Here is a 25,394-nt window from a genome sequence, read left to right on the forward strand (position 1 = left end):
ATTAATTCAACACAGTTTTCATTTTTTAAGCCTTCCCATTAGAATACTATTTTAATGATCTGAAACTGAATTTTTGAATTAAAGAAAGAACTTGGAAGACAGCCATATCTATCATTATTTTTACAGACGCGCCAAGGACAGTCTGTGCTAGAAAAGTCATTGGGAAAGTATAGGAAGTTCCTCCTTTCTTCTTGTCTCAGGCTCCACCTGTTAATTTATAGAACAAACACTTTCATCTTTTCTTAAGGTCCTAAGTTTGATAAAGTGAGGGAGAAAATGTCTTACTATAACTTTGTTTTATAAAGACACCATTGTCAATATGGCTGATATCCTAAACTACCATCAAATTACATTATATAATACGTTAAACGAACTATAAAACTCACTCTGAATTGAGCAAACTCAACAGAATTTTTTTCTGCTTTCAGCACTGATTATAAAGTCTTGCACATTTGAGTTTTAGGAATAACTATTATTTTCTAAAAATTCAAGAGGAAGTTACAACCAAAAAGTAAATCCATTCATGTTGTTCATGGTATCCATACTGAGTGATTTAAAATCACTATCTGGTTTACTGACTTTTTTTTCTTTTAGAAATAAAATAAGGCCGACTGGGTGCTATGGCTCATGCCTGTAATCCCAGTAATTTGATTAAGTAAATTGAGAGGCCAAGACAGGTGGATCACTTGAGGTCAGGATTTCAAAACCAGCCTGGCCAACATAGTGAAATCCTGTCCCTACAAAAAACACAAAAATTAGCCGGGTGTGGTGGCACACGCCTGTAGTCCCAGCTACTCAGGAGGTTGAGGCAGGAGAATCACTTGAACACGGGAGGCAGAGGCTGCAGGGGGCCAAGACTGTGCCACTACACTTCAGCCTGGGCAACACAGCAAGATTCCATTTCAAAAAAGTAAAAAATAAAAATAATAATAAGAAAAAGAAATAAAATGAGGCCAAATCAAATTGGTTTACACTAAGCTTAATCACAGAAATTACAAAGTTGTTCTTCGAAAGAAGGGAAAAATCTTAGTGCTATTCTGCAGTTATTGGCAGGAGAAAGGATCATTTAACTAGTAACATTATCTTTTATGAATTGGGATAAAATTTACTATAGGCTTACATGACTCAAAAGAGTTTGTACACAGCCAAGAAGCAATAATCTATTAACTACTGGCTATGAGCATGTTGAGATAAATTTTAACAAATTATTTCTAAATTAGGTACAATAAGTTCTCAAAATATCTGCAATCCCAGTAAAGAATTCATTGATCAAAAATGAACATATACATTAGACAATTTTTCAACAGGCATAATAACTTTTCATATACTAGGCATGTTGTAGATATGGTGCCGAGTTCCACAGTACCTCATAAGACCTGGGCAGCTTTAATCAGCCTGGATTCTACATGTGAAAAGAAAGAGCTAAGACATTAAAAATATTTATAAATATTGGTACTACATCTATGGGCTCTCTATTCTGTTCCCTTACCTATGCAGAAACAGTGGTAGATATGAGTCTACAAGGTTGCAGAGGATTATGATCTGCCCCATTCTCCCTCCCCCTGCTCTCACATAAGAAGCCAGTTTTGCAATTATTTGCTCATAGGACCACAAGAGCTGTCACCAAAGAAGGTATTAATAAGAATTTTAAATAACCACAGTGAAGTGTTTAAAACTGGCCCTGGGTTTTACAAAAAGAGTAAAACTGCTTTTGTGTTTTATGAAAATGATTTCCGAGTACTTCTAAGTCTCTTTAACTATGGCCATAGCAAAGTAGTAAATGATATTGTAATTTCCCCAAAAGCATTAACAATAGTATCTTAGAAAAAGTATAGTGGAATATCTGCATATGTGTATGTTATTTAGGAAACAGAATGTGTGTAGAAAATAGTTAACATAGCAGGCCTGAGATTGCTACCCTTAGAAAGAACTGCTTACAAGTTTGGCCCTTGGGAGATGTCTGGCAATTTGAATAGTACCAGTGTCTTTATACCAATATGAAACCTTCCCTAAAGGATTAGAGTGGCTCACTGTGCCTAGACTGTTGGTACAAACAACATAGTTTATTCTGAACATCTACTTTTGTTCTGGGAGCCTGGGATTTTGGCATGCGGTAGGCAGAGGGTGCATATGTGACCAACCCCCAAAGAAAACCTTGGGCATTGAGTATTTAATGAGTATTGCTGGTAGATAAAATTTCACGCTTGTCAGAGTTTGTTGCTGAAGGAATTATGTGCACCCCTTGGACTGCCCTGGGAGAGGACTCTTGAAAGCTTGTGCCTGGTGTCTTGTGGACTTTTGCTATCTTCACTTTGTACACTTTTGTTGAAATAAATCTTAGCCTCAAGTACCACTGTATGCTGAATCTTGTTGAGTCCTCCTGGTGAATCACCAAACCTGGAGATAGTCTTAGGGACCCCTGAGACAGAAAGGAATAGCAATTGGGCTGATAATCAATTACTCTTCATGTAAATATTGAATTTCCCTTCAGGAAAAATTAACCAACTCTTTGATCATTCAGTATATGCTTATGTTTATGCTTCTATATTTTGCATAATGTCTCCTTACATATTGTTACTCATTAAGCATGGAACAATATTCACATTAGGTATGTTGAAGCTAAGAATTTTTTTTTAATTACATAAGCCAAGGGCTCTAAAGTTATGGTTTCCATAGTACCTGTTACTTGAGTGCCTTACACGCAAGTATAATTTTTGACTGCAATATAAACTTTCTATATTTACATGGGTAATGCAGCCAGATAGAGGTGCTATAGAGACCATAACTGATTCTTGTCATGGAGTACATGACACTGAGGCATGAAATTTAAAGACTACATACAGAAACTCAGCATATGTATTGCTAGGATGAGGCATAGTTAATGCAGGAATCATAAGTCTTTTCTTTCAACTATGAATTTGTAGACTCAAACCCTAACATTGCATGAATAATTTGACATTTAAATACCACCTCCTCTGTTTTTTTAAAGGCAAAATATGTGTAGGAGAGAATCTAACAAGTTGATTGATCATCTTTGTGTGCATTTAAAAATACCAGCTTGAGTTAAAATATTGTAATAGAGAAAGTATTTTACAATCTAATGTTCATATATACGTACTTCAGTGAATTTATCACTTAATTAATAAATTTAACTTTAACTTTGATAAGTCACTGATACCTATAACCTTTATAACATGACTTCAGAATGGAGGATATAATCAATATAAGATGTGGTTGCATAAAATAATATGCTTCTAAAATCAACAAAAACAATTCTGAATGAAAAGCACATTCTTAAATGATATATCATTAAAACCATTAAAAGTTCAAATGCAAATATAAATATGGGGATCCACAAATATAAGACCAAATTGGATTTTTAATAATTTGCAAAATTTAAAAAACTAGTTAGTTTCCAATTTGGCTTTAGCTACTAACCAGAGAGACAATAATATTTTTGCAATGTGAATAGAGACACATTCTAGTTTGAATCTGAGTGTTTAAACAGATGATTTATTGGGAAATGGTTAATACAATCTAACTTCACATAATACAGCGCCTTTTAATGGCAAAAATTCCACTTTCATGACTCCTACTTTAGATGAGTAAAGGGAGTAAGAGATAGGGATAATTTTATGTCCCATATGGGGAAAGATAATCTGGTACTTTTAGCTAAAAAACAAAAGTACACCAAATATCCTGTCACATTTCTAAATAAATGAAGGGGAAAACAGAATATTGTGATATAATAAAGTTTTATGTTGTTATTCTTATAAGGTGCCTACAATTTAGACTGTTATGATTTTAGAATATATGCAGATTATTAGATACAAAATTTTAAAGTTTGATATAAAATGAATATATATATTCATAAACAGCTGAATATAAATTTTAACCAATAGAGAATGATCGGCAAATTGAGGCCAATGCATAAAGATGAAGATACATTAATTTTAACTAAAGCAGTTTTTCTTAATAAATGTAAATTTAGTTATGGCAGTATCCTTGTTAGAAAACTGCATTTCTTATATGAAGTTAAGCATAAATAAAAGCAATATACTAAAGATTCAAGAACTTTATAATTACTGTCAATTAAATTATTTGAAACAATTATTATATTTACATTCTTAGTTTTTGTATTAGTAAAATATTCTTCTTCCATTTGTGATTTTAATGTATTTTGGTTCTCTCATCATTCTTCATATGACCTTTAGTCCTCTTGAGAGTCTACACTTCTCAAATTCTTCAAAAATAAATCACTGCCTTGTCTGTTAATTTTTCTCAAAGCTTTGTTTTGTTCATATCAAAAGTTCTGCTGGGGGAAAACAATTACAAAGATAAGAAATCTGAAGCCAGAGATCTACAAATGTAACAAGAACAGCAGTGATATTAATACTTGTTTAAATAAGTACTGCATTCTGCTTTTCTGTATTGCCTTTATCAGTGCAGTGTTCAACATCTAGCTTGGTTTATTTATCTGTAAGAGGTATTTATTTTTTTACCTTTGACATAGTTGGGGTATAAATTCTTCAATCAGTCACCTAATTTGTGAATACTGGTAATACATAAAACTTTCTACATAAAATGTGGCAAAATTCAAGGGAAAATCTTGTGATCCAGGCAGACTGCATATGTACTCTGAGATAGGGAACAATACTGTGCTGAAATGTATATTCTAGGCGATTGGATAGACTAATTCTATTGGCAAGTGTCTTGTTCCTACAGCCCAGCTATGCAGCATCTATGATGTAAATTTGAGTGTTGGCAAAAAAGATAAATTACCACATTATCGACATTCAGGGTACCTTGAGAATAGTTAACAATGGAAACTGTAAGTTGATAGATGTCAAGGGTAAGCTTTCACACTAAATGTAGAGCTTGAATATGGCTGAGATACAAAGAAATAAAGACTTTCCCACTATCTCCTATAAGATTCTTCAGATTGATTAGGCTTATCTCTGCCTAAGAAGGTCACAAAATACAAAACAAACAAACAAAAAATAAAACAAAAAAACCTCAACTATATAACATCTCAGGCTAACGTGGTATCAAGATTGATGCTCCATTTCCTGATCATATTCTAAACAGGACTATGTGGGAAAGAAAAGACAAAGTAGTACGACATGTAGAAATAGAAAGAAGGGAAAATAAGCAAAATACCCCTTCCCATATATTTTGTCGTTAATGTATAGAAGGTCTCCTTCTGGGAATGTTTAAAAGCCTATTCTTTTGCTGCATGACAGGAAATTCAAGCTCATTTCTATTGAATTGAATATGGTCTTTTTTAAAAAAGATCTGAGGTCTGAGTTAAGGCAAGCACAAATGATTGACCCTAAACAAAATACTCTTGAAAGCAAAATTAGAGGTTATAAGTGCAAAAGAAGGAAGGTTTAGAAAGAAATTTACAAAACGTAAAATACTACAACATAGTAAGTCTACTCATGTTCAAGAAAAATTAATGTTATTTCCGTGTTTGCTAAAAACCAATGACAATTATAATCACAATCTATATGAACAATTCTGTTAAAGTCAGTTCTATAAATTTCCATCTTAAAAAGCCTCATTCATTTTGTATTTACTTTTACTTCCAATTTTATAGTATTGGACATAATTAAAACAAGAAGTCTCTCCTGAAAATGGAAGGGCATATAAAACAGCCCCAAAAACTTTTCTCCATGAAGATAGACGTATGAAATAATAAACTATTTTTATTTATTTGAAGGAATATTGAGAATTATGGCTATGATCCTGTTCTTTGTGGTAAAAATACTAAATATAGAAATTGCTTTACTGTTTTGTTAATTTCTTTATAAAACTGCCCTTTTTTTCTTAAGAAACTGAAATGATTCATTCCTTATGCTATTAAGAGCAGCAACTGTAGATTTTTCTATATTTTTCCCAATGTAGAATAATAATTATGACACAATATAGTTTCAATACATGAAGCTTAAAATTCATGTACAGTAATAAGAGAGGAATAATAAAATATTTTACTTACCTTTCCAGAAACAATCTTTTCATAAATCTGAATTGGTTGGTCTGCAAAGAATGGGGGATAGCCAGCTGCCATTTCATAGATTAGCACTCCTAATGCCCACCAATCCACTGCCTTATTGTAGCCCTGAGATAAATCAACACCAATGTCAACTGTTATTTAAGTTACTCAGAAGAGAATGAAATCAAAGACAATTTCAAAATGATCTGGAAGCATATAAAAAATTTTTTAAAGCAATTGCTGAGCAGCTATTCAGGACAGAATTTAAAAATGCACCAAATGTATCAGGTCAGATTTAAATTAAACAAAGGAGAGGATTTCCAGATATTGAAATTGGATATTAGGAAAGATTATTAAATCTTCTTCCTAAAATGATTAAGAATATTATAGACAATGAAATTTTCTTTATTTCACTGGTATAAGTTAGTTCTTGCTCAATAACAGGAAGGCAGTTAGATCACATCACTTCTTAAGGCCCATTCTAGGCCCATAATCTTATGAATCAGATTTTCCACAGCATGCCTAGAAAGATCGAAAGTTTTCAAAGAAAATAATGGAAACTGGACTACATAGTAAATAGTGAAGTTGACTTCAAAATATTCTATATTTTTGGAGTTAGGAGGGTGAATGTGCTAGGGATAATCCCATCTGCTTCACAGGATTTTGTGAAAGCAAAAAGTTTAATGTAGAATTCAATTAATGTAAATATTTAAGTATACTTTACTTCTGCTATCTACTGTTTTGCTTCCTATCTCTAAAAGGTATGTTTTGTGAGGACTGTATCAAATGAAAGGCAGTAATGTGTATATAAAGTGCTTTGTAAACCAAATGTAAAAATCTAAGGTTATGTTTTTTTTTTCATATTAAGCTTACTAAAATTAAAATCTGGAAGTATTTATAAGAAAATAAATAAGAATAACAGGCTAATATAGTTTATTAACTATGATCAGTATCAACTGGCACAAGACATTTTTTAACAACCCCAACAACCTGGTCATGAAGAGAAATAAGCTGAATTCTACCCAGATCTATTGTTCCGCCCTCAGAGGTACCCTCTACCATCATGACTCTCCACATTCCACCCTTTTGTCAAAATTTTAGCTTTACAAACTACTTAGTTTTCAAAATTCTAGCAAAAATATAATACTATAATGCTATAGAGATTTTCTTTATCTCTTTTTTCTTTCCTGATACTGTATATATCTTTTTAAGGGAAGGAGTGGTATAATAGGAATAGCACTTTGTTTTCTAGTAGAAATAGGCATTAACTCTCTTTAACTTTTTGATTTATATGTTTAAATTGTGTGCTAATGTTTATAGTAAATGTGTCAGACACAAGTTAATACCCAAGGTATAGAAATCAAAACACATCAATAAGAAAAATGTTAAAGTACAATAGACAAATGGGCAAAGGAAATGAACTATTAATTTACAGACACACAAAGAAATACCAAATGGCTATTAACCATTTGAAAAATAAATCAAAAACATGAGAATTAAAACAATGAGATATAATTTATTACCTATTAAATTAGTAAATATTTTAAAAATGAGTATACCCAGTGATAGTGTTATGAAATAGGCACTATAATACACTAATGGTAGAAGTGTAAAATGGCATAATAACTTTGGAAAGCAATTCGGCAATATGTATCAAAAGCCTTAAAAATGTTCCTACTCCTTGACCCTGTAATTCTACTTCTGGGAATATATGCTAAGGAAATAATGTAAAATATAGAAAAAGCTTTATGTATAAGGATGTTTATCAAAGTTATTTATAATAATAAAAAACAAAAACCAAAAATAAAACCTGAACACTCAACAATAGAAGAGTGGCTAAATACTCTATGGTACATTTGCAAACAAGCCATTAGAATGATGTTTGTGTGCTTGTTATAATAAAAGTGAAAAAAGTCAGAGACAAGACTATATACATTTACTATGATTTCAACTATGACAACCCTGAAATAAGGCCACACACCCACGACCACCTGATCTTTGACAAAGCTGACAAAACCAAGCAATGGGGAAAAGATTCCCTATTCAATAAATGGTGCTGGGATAAGTGGCTAGCCATATGCAGAAGACTGACGATAGACCCCTTCCTTATACCATATACAAAAATCAGCTCAAGATTGATTAAAGACTTAAATGCAAAACCCCAAAGTATAAAAACCTTGGAAGATAACCTAGGCAATGCCATTCTGGACATAGGAATGGACAAAGGTTTCATGACAAAGATACCAAAAGCAATTCCAACAACAGCAAACACTGTCAAGTGGGATCTAATTAAACTGAAGAGATTCTGCACAGCAAAAGAAACTATCAATGGTAAACAGAGAACCTACAGAATGGGAGAAAATATTTGCAAACTATGCACCTGCCAAAAGTCTAATATCCAGCATCTATGCGGATCTTAAACAAATTTACAAGAAACAAACAATCCCATGAAAAGGTGGGCAAAGGACATGAACTGACACTTTCCAAAAGAAGACATACACGTGGCCAACAAAGATATGAAAAAATGCTCAATATCACTTATCATTAGAGAAATGCAAGCAAGTCAAAACCATAATGAGATACCATTCCACACCAGTCAGAATGGCTATTATTAAAAAGTCAAAAAATGGTAGGGCGCAGTGGCTCACACCTGTAATCCCAGAACTATGGGAGGCCGAGGAGGGTGGATCACTTGAGGTCGGGAGTTCAAGACCAGCCTGGCCAATATGGTGAAACCCCGTGTCTACCAAAAAATACAAAAATTAGCTGGATGTGGTGGTGCATGCCTGTAGTCCCACCTACTTGGGAGCCTGAGGCAGGAGAATCGCTTGAACTCAGGAGGCAGAGGTTGCAGTGAGCCGAGATCATGACACCGCACTATAGCCTGGGTGACAGAGCGAGACTCCATCTTCAAAATAAATAAATAGTCAAAAAATAACAGATGCTGGCAAGGTTGCAGAGAAAAGTGAACCCTTAGACACTGTTGGTAGGAGTGTAAATTAGTTCAACCATTGTGGAAAGCAGTATGGAGATTCCTCAAAGAGTTAAAAGCAGAACTACCATTCGACCCAGCAATCCTACTACTGGGTATATACTCAGAGGATTATAAATCATTCCATCATAAAGACACATGCATTTGTTTATTCATTGTGGAACTATTCACAATAGCAAAGACATGGAATCAACCTACATGTCCATCAATTGTAGACTAGATAAAGAAAATGTGGTACATATATACTATGGAATACTATAAAGCTATAAAAAGGAATGAGATAATGTCTTTTGCATGAACATGGATGGAGCTGGAGGCTATCATCCTCAGCAAACTAATGCAGGAACAGAAAACTAAATACCACATGTTTTCACTTATAAGTGGGAGCTAAATGATGAGAATTTATGAAGACAACGAAGGAAAAAACAGACGTTGGATTCTACTTGAGAGTGGAGGTAGGGAGGAGGGAGAGGATAAGAAAGATAACTATGGGTATTGGGCTTAATTCCTGAGTGATGAAATAATCTGTACAACAACCCCCCATGACATGAGTTTACCTATGTAACAAACCTTCACATGTAACTCCAAACCTAAAATAAAAGCTAAAATGTACATATATATATGAATGTTTTTAAAAAGGCTGCCTCTAGGTTGGTGGGATTACATATAGGTTTTTTTGGTTGTTTCTTTATGTTTTTCTGTATTTTCTAAATTTTGTATAATGAGTATTACTTTTACAATATATACACATTTGTAAAAGTTTTAGTGCTCATTTTGTTGTCACATTATTTGTTAACTGTATTTAAAGAAATGTGTTAACTGCAATGATATTTAGATTATAAAATATCAAGAAGTTATACATTATTTAAATTACAAAAGATAATGAGAGAAAACTTGAAAGAAATCTTTTATTTTAACCCTTCTATAGGTTAGCCATATTTCAATGATCCCATTTGGGAACCACTGAAGCATGTGTCTTATTCCCTTCCTTTTCCTCTCGCCTATTTGTGCCTGGTTATTGTTAGGTTCTCCTTTCTAGATTTCTCCACCAAGAGATGGCAGAGGAAAAGTTAACCATTCTTTTAGATATAGGTACAGTTTCTCTCACCACATTTCACTATTTAGAAAAGTAGAGCTGCCTTCAATACAACTAAAACTATTCAATTGCTGTTAATAGTCCTATTTAAAATTTAAAAACACTTCTCATACATTCCTTTTATTCAACTGGTAAATTTGAAAAAGAAAGAATGGACAACTAGTACATATCATCTCTAGATTTACCTCTTGGTATAATCCAGAGCAAGTCTTCTCTACCCTCCTGTTACTAGGAATAATTAAGAAAAGACTATGTTTTTGGTTGCAAAACATGGATCTAGAGGTCATATTTATTCATATTATTTCTCTAAGACCCAGAGTTAAAATTGACAGAGGTTTAGGATTAGTGGTAGATGCTAAATAGTAATTCTTTAGTAATCATGCACAAATAGATTTAAATTCATAACTCAGATCAAATTAAAACTGTAAAATTAGATCAATAAACTTTTTACAAAAGTCCATAGGGATGCATGACTCATATTTCTACCTCTTACGTATTGATATTATGAATATACCTTGCTGAGAATTATTTCTGGAGCCAAATACTCTGGAGTTCCACATAATGTCCAAGTTCTGCCTTTAACTCTTTTGGCAAACCCAAAGTCTGTGACCTATAAAAGAAAAAAAAAATATTAGTGAAAATGTATTACCTCACAATAAATGTGTTTATTGAACCTAAATTGAAAGTTTAAAATTCAAATTGAAACTATGAAAGAAACTGAAAAAATAATTAAGTCCATGTAATTGAAATTCATTAATGAATAGTTAGTGAATGAAGGTTTAAACACTCCAAGTTGGAAATCCTTCCTCAACACAAAGAAAAGGAACAAATTAATAACAACAAAACCCTTTTCAGTCATTATTATAAGATGCTAGACCCAAGGAATAAAAAAGTGAAAATAAAAGGTAAAAATAAATAGCATTAATAAAAATGAAACAATGCTAAATGTCTGCCTTACCCCAATATGTCCTCTGCCATTAATTGCACCATCAGAAGTGTAAAAATGTCAATGGGAGAATCTATTGATAATTGTGTAAAAAGAAATGCTCCCACTTTATTAGTAGTAGAAGTGAAAAGAAAATGTTTCTATGAGTTCAATATTGGTAGTCAGGGATCCTTTGGCAGTTATATTGTAGTCGTAAAGGGCATGGACTCTGGGATCAGACTGCCTAGGTTCAAATTCTGACTACCATTTACTGGCTAAATGACCTTGCCATGCCTTAGTTTTGTTAATCTTAAAATGAATATAACAGTGGTATTTCTACTTCATAGGTTTATCAGGATTAAAGAAATAATACATGTAAAACACTTGGAATATGCCTGGCAGTAATAACTGCTCACAGATTTAGCTATTAATATCTCCTTATGCAAGAGGCTATACTCAGTTCACAGCTATAGATTAAGGGAGATACAAACAGGTTCCTTTCATAATAGGATTTTTGCTTCTCTGTAATAGCAGCGAAACTCTGAGCTCTACTTAAACTGTTAGGAATAATTGTCTTCTTCAAAAAAAAATCCAGGTTGGGCTTACATACATACAATGTCTTGCCTAGTATTTTCTCAAATACATTATACAGAATGTGTTAAAGTCATACCTGGATATAGCCTTGATGGTCAATTAAGAGATTTTCAGGTTTTAGATCTCTGTAGATGAGGTCTAGTGAATGGAGGTACTCGAATGTTAGCACTATCTGAGCTGCATAGAACCGGGCATGGGGTTCACTGCAAAGAAATAAAAACATTGATTTTCTGTAAAAATGAGTTAATACATTCTAATTAGTAGATTATACATAAAAACCAATACGAAGTAGAGGTACTTTGGGAACAAAAAGTATTTTTAAAAAAATGTATGTAAAGAATCTTGTTACTTTTCAAATATTTATTAAATCTCTATATTGTGTTCAAATAACATTCTGATAAATTTATGGGGAAGCACACGTTGAGGAAAAATATAAACCTAAAATAGTTATCTCACTGTGAATCATTATAGCCTATATTTGAATATATTGATGTCTTTCTAATTATGTCTGATCTTGAGAATGACTGGAAAGCAAATGTGCCAATTGAAGTGTCTATCGGGGCCACTGCTATAGTGGCTCCATCTACTTTTCTCACAAATTTCAAGAGTTCATAGAATTTCCCTACATAGAAGTTCTTTAGCTGCATTTATCTGCAGATTAATGCCATTTTACCCATTTTGTAATAGTTCCTGTTACAAAATGACATGTGTTCATTATGGAAAAATATCATAAAATATCGATGAAGAAGGATGAATACTCATAATCCCATTCAGAAACCATAGAAACGACCTTGGCATCAGGATTTCCAAATCTTCTACTATGCTTGTTTACATAGATAGACATAAGAATAATCTCTATGTTAGTGTAAATATGTACAGTTCTTTAATGTATATATTAGATTAATAGATCAGTGTAATTTTGATGTCACAATCTGAAAAATTCAAAAGGATATACCAATTTTCTGAGTTTCTAATTTATCTTCTAATGCATTACTTGAATTCTACTAATCTGCCTGATAAATTGCAATGCCTTTCAGATTTGTTTCCTCAGTGAACAACCTTAACTATGAATAGAATTTCCCTCAAGATGGTTGGTATGAATTTGATCTGGTAGTAACAGAAATACAAATTCCAACAAAAGATTATATGTGCTGCCTTTTTTGCTTGTCACTGCATTTCCCAAGTGCTCAGTAAATATTTGTTGAAATAATGCATATGTAAAGAAAAATGCTTTTGGGGAGCAAAGTTCTATAATACCCTTCCAGTTTCTGCTTCATCCCAACACTGTCAATCTGCATTGTATGCCAAATGACAAGGAATGAGGAGAACATTGTAAGCAGAGATTAAAATAATCATTCTGGTCATTGCAACATTTATGCTTAAACTGGGAAACATTTGACCTGGGAGGTCCCCTCTTATTTTCTCTATGCACCTGTAAACATAAAATGTCATTATTATTACTTTTTACTTATAAAATATTAATTTCCATATGCTGGTGTTTAATTGGAGGAATACATACATTACATAGATCTATAATAAAATTCTTTTTTTTCTTGCTCTGTTGCCAGGCTGGAGTGCTGTAGCATGATCACTGCAGCCTCAAACTCCTGGGCTCATGCAATCTCCCCACCTCAGTCTACCAAGTAGCTGGGACTACAGTTGCACACCGCCATACTCAGCTAATTGTGTGTGTGTGTGTGTGTGTGCGCGTGTGTGTGCGCATGAGGTGGTTTGTCATGTTGCCCAGGCTGGTTTTGAACTCCTGAGCTCAAGTGATCCATCTGCCTGAGCCTCCCAAAGTGCTGCAATTACAGGCTTACATGAGCCACTGTGCTCAGCCTCTAATCACATTCTTGAAAGGTGAAAGTAAAATATTCCAAGTGCAAAGTGTTATTGGGTATTTCTACTTAATATTGAATGTAGGAAGACAATGGTAAGGGCTAATGCTGTAGCAGTTTTAAGTCCAGACAGCTTTAAGTAGAGAATTCAAATGACTCATTTGATTCTGATTAAAGCCATGCTAAACAATAACTCATATTCCTACTGCCTCAAAACTTCTAAGATGGACATTGCAATCGTTCAAGTGTATATGTAGTACTTGTGAAAGATGAGAAAAGACAAGTGTCTCAGTGTGAATTCCTTCAACCAACTTGCTGTTCTTTTAGTACCAAGTCAAGTATTAAAGACTCAATATCAAAGAGTACTAAGACAGTGAGGAGTTGCAAAGAAAAGAAGTTACCAATTATATAAAGTTAACACAAACTTTTTTGAGAACAGGTTCAGGTGTGGTACTTTAGTGTAAAACTTTAAATAACCATAAGGCAATATGAGGATTCTGCTTGAACAAGAGGCAGTAGGAGAGAGAGGACGATAGGAGAGGAAAGAAAATTCTCAAAGATAAGCAGAAGCTACTTTGCACAGTGCCTGACACTATATTAATTATATTAGTTGCCCTGTACATATTAAGTCAATAAATGAATCTTGGCTTAGGCCTCAGGTAATTAAAATGACTCCAATGTTTGCTCATTACTTGATATCATCTTGCGATATTCTGAGTCTGCCACCATCATTTTATGAATCAAATTACCATCATCAGTCCTGTTTCAGTTCATACTTGTGTTTCAGTTATGCCAATATTTAATTACGAAAGTTAATTGTATAAGTTGGGTCATTTTTGTCATACCCAACTAAATCAGAGTTGAGGGGCTAGGGCAATAAAGCACTCAGAGCACACAGCACCTACTCCAAGAATTAAATTTTCCATATGCCTAGCTGCTAAAACTTCCTGTTGTAAACTGAAGCCAGTTTTATTTAATAGCTACTGAAACAACCTGTTGTGACTCTAAGACTAGTTTGAATCCACCACCATCACTTACCAATCACAGCTTGCCAGCTCCCCAAAACTTTGCTAGTGCCAATGAACTTTGTTCCAAAACGTATTATCTCTCCTTTTTATAAAACTTCTAACCTTCTTATTGTTCTTCAGTCACACCAAAGACCACCTGGTCTGTGTGATGCCTTGCATTGCAATTCTTGCTTCCCAAATAAAATATCAAATCTACAGATTTGCCTCTATATTTTAATTTTGACTTTGATATACTTGGTGTCAGAAGTGGGATCCTAAAGCTGACTTACTTCAGGGAGAATCACTGGCCCTGGGAACTATAGCATGAAGTACCCCCACTGGAGCCCTTTCAGTCCTGCTGCTTCTGGGGAGTCCCCTCTTTTCCCCTTAGTGAGTCTCTTTTGGACTAAACTCTTAATTGTGGTTGAGTTCTGTTTTATTTGGGATTTGGCTGGGAAGGGGTCTTTCTCTTTCCCCCTCCTGTTTGAGAGGGGTCTTTTGCCTCCTGGTTGACTGATGTCCTCTTGGGGAGGGTTATTTTCCCCCTGTTGACTTCAGCGGTAAGGATTAGACCTCAGTTTTGAGGTTTGGATGAGGGTACTTTCCCCTTCATTTGGAGAAGGCTTATTGTTCTTCCTGGTAAGGACATACTTTATTTTCTGTTGGTGCTTGTGTTTATTTGGACTTATGTATTCAGCACTTGTGTTTAATTGGCTCTTATGTATTTGGCATTAAACCGAATCACCTAAATACATTTAGTTAAAAATAGGCTCTCAAAGTTTAAAGGCATGCCCAGGTATTTTCTGAGACTCGAGCTGGTAACATGTTCAAACATTATAGGAATCATTCAAACAGTCTGTTGTTCTTACAACAAAACTAAAAGACCATGGTGATAAAATCATATACTCCAAATAAGACTCATATCACAACCGATATCCTAAGGCTAATAAAAATTTCAGGACTCAGACATTGCCTTGCTACAAAATACCATCTCAAAGCTAGTGGAGACAAGTTCCTTTCTGGAGCTTTTCCCTCCACTTTTACAGTTCCTCTTCTTCATCCTAATATAGACTAAATTCTCTTTTCTCAAAACTCCTCAGCTATTTTGGCATATTATTTAATTAAGTAAAAACACTTGAAAATCATCAGATAAAAAAGATAATCATCTTGATTTTCATGCTGTTTTGGTTTTAAGATAAAATTCCAATGTAAAGGACACTGTCTCTATACTAAAAGAAATGGCAACAATCTTATCTTCAGGGTCAAAGAATTGAGACAAGAAAATATTGTACAGACCTAGTTCGAATAACTATCATTTGGGTGTCCTCACATAATTCATTCACATTTTCTCAGTTAACAATTCTTTGTCTAATCCAGCATATTGTCAATTGACTCAAACTACTCTACCTATAATTTAGTTCACAGACTTCATAATATTACCTATTTAAAAAAAGTTTAATGTTAAGCCTCATCCCATTTTGTTAGAAAAATAATTTGGATCTAATTCTCTTTTTATAAACTGATGGGTTTATTGTTTTACTATCTCATGACTAAAGTTCTAAAATAAAAGCTGTAATATTTTTATTTATACATTTGTATAGGTGTTTAGATGTTTTTATGCATATGTACATATATTGTATGCTGTGTCTATATAATAAAATCTGACATAGTTGTCTAGAAATCCCTTAAGGAATTCTATTTGGATAAATGGGTGCTAATATACAATATTTTAGTTCACATGACTTAAGTACTATCTTTGATAAATTAATTGGTTTTTAAATTATTTTTTAAAGTTTATATTTTAGATTCAGAGGGTACATGTGCAGGTTTGTTACATGGGCATATTGGATGATCCTGAGGTTTGGGGTATGAATGTTTCTATCATCCGGGTAGTGAGCATAGCACCCATGCGTAATTTTTCAGCTCATGTTCTCCTCTCTCCATCTCCCCTCTAGTAGTCCCCAGTGTCTATTGTTTCCATCTTTATGTACATATACACTCAATGTTTAGCTCCCACTTAAAAGTAAAAACATGAAGTATTTGGATTTTTATTCTTGTGTTAATTCACTTAGGATAATGACCTCCAGCAGCTTCTATGTTGCTGCAAAGGACATGATTTCATTCTTTTTATGGATGCATACTATTCCATGGTGTATATATACCACATTTAACTTGAAGGCAGCTGCAGAGAAATGTCAGGTCACTTACAGAGGGAATTCCATCACGTGCATCTGATGGACCTCTCAGCTTATACCTTACAATCTGAAAAAGATTGGGGCCTATTTTCAGCATCCTCAAAGAAAAAAAATTTCATCTAAGAATTGAATATCCCACTAAATTAAGCTGCATAAGTGAAGGAGAAATAAAATCTTTCTCAGACAAGCAAACACTAAGGGAATTCATTACCACCAGATCAGCCTTACAAGTGGTCCTTAAGGGAGTCCTAAACATGGAAATGAAAGATGAATACCTGCTACCACAAAAACACACTTAAGCTCATAGCCCACAGATAATAAAAAGCAACTACACAATCAAGTCTGCAAAGCAGTCAGCTGGTAATATAATGACAGGATCAAAATCTCACATATCACTACTAACACTGAATGTAAATGGTCTAAATGATCCACTTAAAAGGCAGAGAGAGGCAAGCTGGATAAAAAGAAAAGTCCCAACTGTCTGCTCTCTTTAAGAGGCCCATCTCACCTGTAGACACTCACAAGCTCAAAGTAAAGGGATGGGGAAAGAACTACCATGGAAACAGAAAACAAAAAAGAACAGGAGTCTATTCTTACATACAATAAAATGGAACTTAAATGATCAGGAAAGACAAAGAAGGGCATTACATAAAGATCAAGGGTTCAATTCAACAAGACTTAACTATACTAAAAAATTATTAATAAAATACAATTAGAAATGTCTTCAAAATTGTCAACATAGATTTTTGCCTAGATTTCCTGGTCAGAGAGTTTTATATTTGCCTCTGATAAATTTCTTAAGGTCCTGAAGCTATAAACCCAGACTAAAACAAAAGGATCTTTGTGTAATAAATAAGATTAATTTAATATTATTGATTTAATAAACATCTGTATCTTCTGAGTTATTGATAGAAAAGTCATGTATCTAACTTTAAATTCTTATTTAGGTAAACATTTGATATTAACAGGCTATAAAATTGGCTAATAAAAATAACTTAAAATAATGACTCTGCCTAATATCTCAATTTTCATAGGTAATCCAGGCATAATTAATAAAAATGAATAAATTAGGTGAATGTAAATTAAATAAACATTTATAAATAAACTATTCATGTAAATTTAAAGTCTTACAGTTATGTTATATTAAACTAAATAATAAGATACTTATTAGATGTCTGGGCCATATCAAAATAAGATTAAAAACTAAAACAAATTACTAAATAAATACAAATCCCTTGTTGGGTTTTTAAATTTTATAAAAAGTTTAAGTATATTGAGGTATAGTAGGCAAAATATGAATGTAAGAAAAAATTATGTTGTATGAAAAGTATATTAGGTGGTAAATATTTTTCCTAAAGTAAAATGATTGTCTGTTCCAAAAACAGAGGAAGAAGAAAAGGAAAATTATAAGATTAAAACTGGGGGTTTGGAAAAATGAAAGGATGGGCCATATGAAAGAAGTTTTATGTGTAAATCGTTAGGGAAAGAAATTGGAAAGGAAAATTGTTTACATGTTTTTCTAAAAATTAATGATTGGTGTCAAGGACCAGAGTCTGGCTCTCTATATTTAAAACAACAAAGCTTTCTTGAAGTATCCATCTACTCTCAATAATACTGCAAAAGGTTGTGATTTTCAATTATAAAATCTGTTTCTTTGACAGCCATCTTCCCAAGTGCAGTTTCTATTTCTGCCACATTTCTTCCTGAGATCTAATTAATTTCCCTAGTTTTAGGTTTGAAATGCTGTCCTCTTCATTGAAAATAGTAATTCCATTTCTTGAGGTAAAGTTTTCCTTTTGAAATTTATATTTCAGAAGTTCGACTTTTGCTGTATCACACTACACATGATTTGAAGGTCATACACCCCCTTCTTTTCCTTGAAAAGGTGTATCTTTTTGCTTGGCTGGGGTGATAACTCTCTCCTTCAACCTTTTTCCTCAACTCCTAGAACTTTTTTTTTTTTTTCCAGTTTGAACTCTGTTATGGCCTGATGCTGACATGTTTATCTGAAAGGCCTAGAAAAGCAATGTTTTCTTCCAGTATAATTTGAATCTATATTCTTGGCTCTTCTTGATATGTTTGTATTATTTCATGTAACCAGGAAGTTTCTCATGCTGTTACTGACAACCATGTATTTCCCTGCTCAAGATAGTCTTCTTCTTGTTCATATTTTTCTATAATACAATGTACACTCTTAACCCTGGACACATTCTTCCTGTGTCTGATTAAATTCAAGTACTCAGTCAACTTTCAGGTGATTGATAATTTCTTTAATGGAAAGCTCTAAATGGGAAAAAGAAATATGAAAAAATGAGCATACTGCAGAAGATTTTTCTTTACCATTTTGGTAATTTGTCTAAAAAACTAGATTTTATATTTTATCAAGATAATATCCTATATTGTTTTTATCAGGTTCTTCATTACTCAGAAAAACTGAGCTTTAAAATAATAAAAGTTTTTACATTCATGTAACTTTCTGTATTATATCTGATGTCTTTTGATTATCACTCTGGTTAAATAAATGACTATTATTTTACAGTGACCTGTTACTCTGTTTTGACCAAGTGTTTTGAGTCTTTAAAGATGTTTAACAAACTTCCCAAAAATCAAACCCTAAATTAAGTGTTCTTAATCTAGAATTAGCTTTGGGATTTTCCAGCTGGGCCCTTGGAAAACATTCGAAAACATAGAGATCATCTTGCAGACATATTAAAGAATTAGATTTATTTTTAAATTATATAAGAGACATTGTATAAATGATGTGATACTAGCTCTTTTAGTTGCATTTATGGCTATGTTGTTCATATGAATGTTTCAAAAATTATATAAATTCATAGAAATTAATGTTATTAATTTCTGGTTATTGCCTTAAAATGCTAAATATAATAGAAATAACTAAGTTTACTTGTTAACTGTAAACTTTCATCAGATTTTTACCCATTCTAACCCAATCTGGCTATTCTAGATTGTTGTCATCCAGAGTTATTATTTTGAATTCTCAAAATTATTTACAATTAGATTCATAGAAAAGACCCCAACAAGTACTCTTAAATACAGGCTTTTAATAGCTTTAAGATCACCAGACTAAATAAAAATTTCTAGAACCCTAATAAAAAAAGATGAGTACATGAAAATACTAATAAAGATCAAGCAGAACAAAAATTACATGAACTTAAATAATTGATGAAAAAATAATATTTTCATAACTTTCATTTAAAATATTGTTAGTTCTTAAATATTTTGGTTTCGAGGTTTAAAAAATTTTATCTCTTAAGCTATTTATAATTTATACCAATTTGGTAAAGTATATTTTTTTAAAAATAAAGATAAAAGCATTTGTTTTTTTTTTCTCCTTATTAATTCAAAAATTAGTTGTAAGTACTTTTATGGGAATATGACTATTTGCATAAGTCCATAAAAATCTGCTCTCTCTTTATAGCAGAATACAATGGAAAACACTGATTATATTACTAAGGCTCTAACTGAACTGTCATATTTTAAAAGTGCATAAAAGGCCTGACTTCAAGGATTTCTCAGCATTACAATAAGGAAATAAAAACTGTTACTTCCTGGCAGGACCAGGAACCTTAACACTGTAAGTAAAATCTAAGACTGCCTTGGTTCGGCTTCCTTGCCTCAAGAGGTTTTTAAATCCAAGATTCCTATGTAATCAATGTAGAGAAAAAAGTTGTTTCTAAAGAATAACTTAATATACCTGTTATTAGACTTTAAGTCTGTATATTACTTTTGAGTCTTGTTATCTACTTATGGACTAGACAAGGTCCTCAATTCTTCTAGGTTACTCCAATCGAACTTTCTTCCATAAAGTTGTTAAAATGAGAACCGCTCTGTTCCTGAAGCCCTGTAAGCTGAAACTATGTAAATTTTAAGAAACAAGTCTCATGCCTGATGTATGGGCCACAAAGTAAGTTCATCAAACTGCCCAAAGTCATAGCCAGAGACATTTAAACTGTAAACAAGGCCAAGAAAATTGATGTTTTCCATGGTGTGAACAGCTTTTCTCAAGACATTGGAACAGGACTCCATATTGTAGTGAAACTCTTACCCCTCTTAATGCCTGTCTTTTTCACTTAACCAAATAATATTGTAATTTAAAATTCACAATCAGTAATTGTTATAGGTACTGGTGAGACCTGCTATAGCCATTGACAAAACCTGACTTAAGAAATTGTTTCAGTTCATCTAGTCCACAACATTGACAATATCCTTAACACAATTTTTTGTTTAATTTTGCTGGTGGTTCCTCTTGCAAAGTCTGGCATTCTCTGCTTTAGTTCAACCCAGTCATAAAATGTTAGTCAATGGCTATAGTAGGTCTTACCAGTTTCCCCCTGGTCCTTTGATTTGTTTAGTGTTTTGCCCTTAGGCCCGGGCTTTAGTTCCAAAGCACTGCACAAATAAATTTCACTATACTGTTAATTTTTTTGTACTATCATTTGTAAGCTTTGTTCTTAGTGCCTATCTAATCTTTGTAAAGGCAGCCGTCCCAACAGAATAACATTAACCCAACACTTAAAGATGATTGCTAATACCCATAGAAGTGAAAAGAAGGAATTCGATGCTGGACTCCAGACAAAAATCTACTTTGAGAAAAATTTTCCTTCTGGCCTCTTGGTTACTTGAATGTGGCCCAGGTCCCTACATAGAACCCCACAATACCTTCTCTCATATGTGTGACAGAGACAACTAGAACAAGTCCATCCCAGAACCAAGGAATAATTAAGCCTAACTTCAAGATGGTTGATAAGCAATGCTTTCAGAGAAAGATCTTGATCAAAAGGGAAAAATGTGAAAGCTGATTACACAAATTAGTCATTCTCATCATACCCAAATAAATCAGAGTTGAGGGGCCAGGGGAATAAAGCACTCAGGGCACACAGCACCTGCTCCAAGAATTAAGGCCAGGTGTGGTAGCTCACACCTGTAATCCCAGCACTTTGGGAGGCCAAGGAGGGTGGATCACTTGAGATCAGGAGTTCAAGACCAGCCTGGCCAACATGGTGAAACCCTGTCTCTACCAAAAATATGAAAATTAGCCGGATGTGGTGGCGGGCACCTCTAGTTCCAGCTACTCGGGTGACTGTGGCAAGAGAATCACTGGAACCCAGGAGGCAAAGGTTGCAGTAAGTCAAAATGGCACCACTGTACTCCAGCCTGGGCAACAGAGGGAGACTGTCTCAGAAAAAGAAAAAAAAAAAAAAAAAAAAGAATTAAATTTTCCACAAGCCTAGCTGCTGAAACTGCCCATTGTAACCTGAAACCAGTTTTCTCTAACAGCTACTGAGACAATCTACTGCAATTCTTAGCCGAGTTTGACCCCCCACCGTCACTCACCAATCAGAGCTTGCCAGCTCCCCAAAACTTAACTAGTGCTAGTAAACTTTGTTTCCAAACAAATAAATATAAAATTTATTTTTATAAAACCTCCAACCTTTTCTTTGTTTTGTAGACACATTGAAGACCACCTAGTCTGTGTATATGCCTCAAACTGCAATTCTTGCTTCCTCAATAAAATGTTGAATTTAGAGATTTGTCTCTACATTTTTGACTTCAACATACTATACTGAATGAAGTTGTATCTGTTTTTTATTTTAGCTTTATTCTATTAGTGATTATTAATGAATAGTAGAAGCTTACAAACTATTACGTACAGGCAAAACTATCAGATTCTATAACCTATTTTAATAACTGTGAGATCTTATTAGTCATAACCTGATGAGGTACAAACTCCTGTTAAATTATGTATGTATTTTAAAAACTAAAGTTTGCAAGAACTTTAAGGAGAATTAAATTTGTGAAAAACAAACTTTTATAATCTTATTACCATAATACCATTATTATTATTTCTCTATATATTTATTTTCCATCTTCATCCTTAAAACAATCCTCTGTCCTAGAGTTGTATTATTAATATTTGTTTAATAAATGTTGATATTTTAAAATTCAATTAATTTTTGCATTTTCTGAAAACTATTCAAGTAGTGGACCCTCACAATATCTACCAATAGTATAACATTTAAATTGGCTTCGAAGTCCTTTTATTTGAATTTTAAAACTTGTGTATGATGTGGCCTCTTTGTTTCCACCTAATGCTTCAAATGGCCAAAATATTAATCAAACAAAATAAGTTTTTGATATTGGCATCAACTTAAAAATCTGGTTAAACAACACAAGCCTATAAAGATTTGAAGAAGACAAAAGCATTAGTTACCTGAACCTTCCAATTCTTCTTAGATGTGAAAACATTTCACCCCCAGGGACATATTCCATAACCATGTATAAATTAGAATTATCCTATGAACAAATAAAAAGGAAATACAATTATTCAACTTAGGTCAAAATTATTTCAATATTATACCATGTTGAATTAGAAAAATTTAACATCTTTCTGACAGATTAATAACTTTGAGAAATAAAGAATAAATGGAACATGCTCTAGTTTTTCTATACAGAGACACTCATATTTTTCCCCTCCTAGTTATTTTTGCCACAAATTAGTCTGGGACTTTTGCTCTTCCTTTTCTTGCAGAGAACATCTAGTTCTTGAACAATTAAACACTCAGGCAAAGAAATAATGCTATAATATATGCAAAAGAATAACAAAGTTAAAAAACAATTTGAAAAAGTAAGAATATTTACACTTTATGTATAAAAGATTAATGGTTTTAATATTTTAAATACATAGGTCTTAATTTAATTTAAAGAATAAAGGAGAAAAAAGATTAAAATGTTTCATATGATTAAATATTGCAGAAAGATGCCAGTATCATTCCGAAGAGCTGAAAAGTGGCCAATTTAAATAATAACTCTTATACAATTTTTCAGACACTTAAATAATGGAACAAAAATTATTCAGCTTTGTATAAGTGAAAAGACTAGAACTCAAATTACTAAGTAAAAGAAGATGAGATAGTGGCAAAAAGGGCTTAATAAAAGTAGAAAATGTGTTGGGTATATGAATTTGCATAAGAATTGTTTAATAAGATATCCCTATGGTTTTTGATAAATTGGAGTAATTCTTTTTGTAATACCATCTCATGAAGAATTGCATGTATCACCTTTGAACAATTTCTCCAGGGAGAATCAAAACCTTTTCAAATGTTACCTAAGTTATAAGCACAATAGGATTTAATTACACAAACTTGAGAGGTATTTGTTTTGTTTATTTATATTTTTTAGGTTTATCATCTGGTTTAGAATCCTATTTATAGTTTCATCTTAAAAAAAGCATATTAGGTTGAAAGTATCTTATTTAGATATTACTAAAATTTACCTTAAAAGCATACTCCAGTCGAACAAGGAAAGGAAAATTCACTGCCTGTAATATTCTTTTCTCATTCAAAGTATGCTCTATTTGCTTCAGTTTAACAACCTGTAATTGAGAGATAAATATTTCTTTTATGTATTTAAGCAAAATCAAAAAGTTATCACTTAAAAAATGTAATAAACTTGGATAAGGAAAATTGTTAGAATTGGATAAGGAAGAGAATAACAATTACCAACTATTAGGTTGGTGCTTAAGTAATTGTGGTTTTTGCCATTACTTTTAATAACAGGATTCAAATAAAAACCTAATAGAGGATTTAAAACTTGGTCTTAGGAAGATCAACTACAGTTTCAATTAAGAAGTGAGAGCTAAGTAGGAATAAGAAACAAACCCATAAGAAATTACTTTAAAAATTAGTTATGTCAATTATACTTAAATAAACATATATCTATATAATTACTTAAAGTAATTTAAAAATTAATGTGAAAATACTAACGTCCTAATCACTCAAAGTCCTCTGTAAAAGCTGGCTCAAATCTCTGCAATAACTAGATACTGACTTTAAATACTTCAGAAGATGAATAAGAAAATTAAGAATGAAGAGAAAGCCCATAATTGAAAAATAGTGAGTAAAAATGAACAATTTTCATTTTATAATATCTAAATAAATATAGGTATAAATTCTAAAAATTTATTTTATATCGCTATAGAAGAGGATGCACAAAATATTGGGGGAAAAACTACCTTTTTAACAAAAACTATCTTTGTATCCTAGGTCATTCAGACTTAGGCTTCCTCTAGATTTTCTATTCAATAGAAGGGGAAAGTAATTTATCTTGACTTCACGAAGATTGTAATTCTATTCCATATGTGATTCTATTTTGAATTTTAAAAGTGGTGACCTTAGCAAGACATATAAATAATTTTCTTTTATATGTGTAAATCATTAGAAGGTGGCATACTTTCTTGCCAGAGTCTAATGGTCAATGTGAGGACAGTCACAGATGTCAAGAAGTTAAACATAAATAATAAAAGTAATTAAAGATAGCAGCCAGGTATTAATATATAAAATTAGGAGTATACTGATAATACTGAGCAAAAAAATTGAGTAGGAGTCAATCTGTGTTTTAATCTAGGCCTTCTATTTAACTAACTTTCTGACTCTGGAGATGCTTTCAAATCTTTGGGCCTCAGGTTTTCAAAATCTGTAACATGAAGTGGTTTGGTCACTACTGTACACATTTTAACTTCTGTAATAGTTAGAAAACAAATTAGTCCATAATTGTCACAATAAATTACAGTTGTCCATCAGTATCCCTGGGGGTTGGTTCCAGGACCTACAGCAGAAACCAAAATGCCCAGGTGCTCAAATCCCTTATATAAAATGACAGAGGCTTTGCATAAAACCTATACACACTCTCCAGATACTTTAAATCATCTCTAGATTACTTATAATACCTGATA

General features: G+C 32.7%; 1 protein-coding gene across 19 annotated transcripts in view; it reads right to left on the reverse strand.

Annotated features, from left to right (window-relative positions):
- The window catches only part of LOC105482741 (protein kinase cAMP-activated catalytic subunit beta), a 165,083-nt gene that overhangs the window by 24,173 nt on the left and 115,516 nt on the right, over positions 1-25,394 (reverse strand). For 8 of the 19 annotated variants that reach the window (XM_011743011.3, XM_011743006.3, XM_011743004.3 and 5 more), the window contains 5 exons: positions 23,937-24,035; positions 22,875-22,957; positions 11,679-11,805; positions 10,598-10,693; positions 5,999-6,121 (listed from right to left, as the gene is read on the reverse strand). In XM_011743011.3, the coding sequence (XP_011741313.1) occupies positions 5,999-6,121; positions 10,598-10,693; positions 11,679-11,805; positions 22,875-22,957; positions 23,937-24,035 (528 nt within the window). Of the gene's footprint in view, positions 1-3,491; positions 4,316-5,998; positions 6,122-10,597; positions 10,694-11,678; positions 11,806-22,874; positions 22,958-23,936; positions 24,036-25,394 lie in introns of those variants that run through there. The other 11 variants (XM_071090064.1, XM_071089891.1, XM_071089990.1 and 8 more) reach the window with 2 other exon arrangements.

This window comes from Macaca nemestrina, chromosome 1 (assembly GCF_043159975.1).
Source record: "Macaca nemestrina isolate mMacNem1 chromosome 1, mMacNem.hap1, whole genome shotgun sequence".
Lineage (NCBI taxonomy): Eukaryota > Metazoa > Chordata > Mammalia > Primates > Cercopithecidae > Macaca > Macaca nemestrina.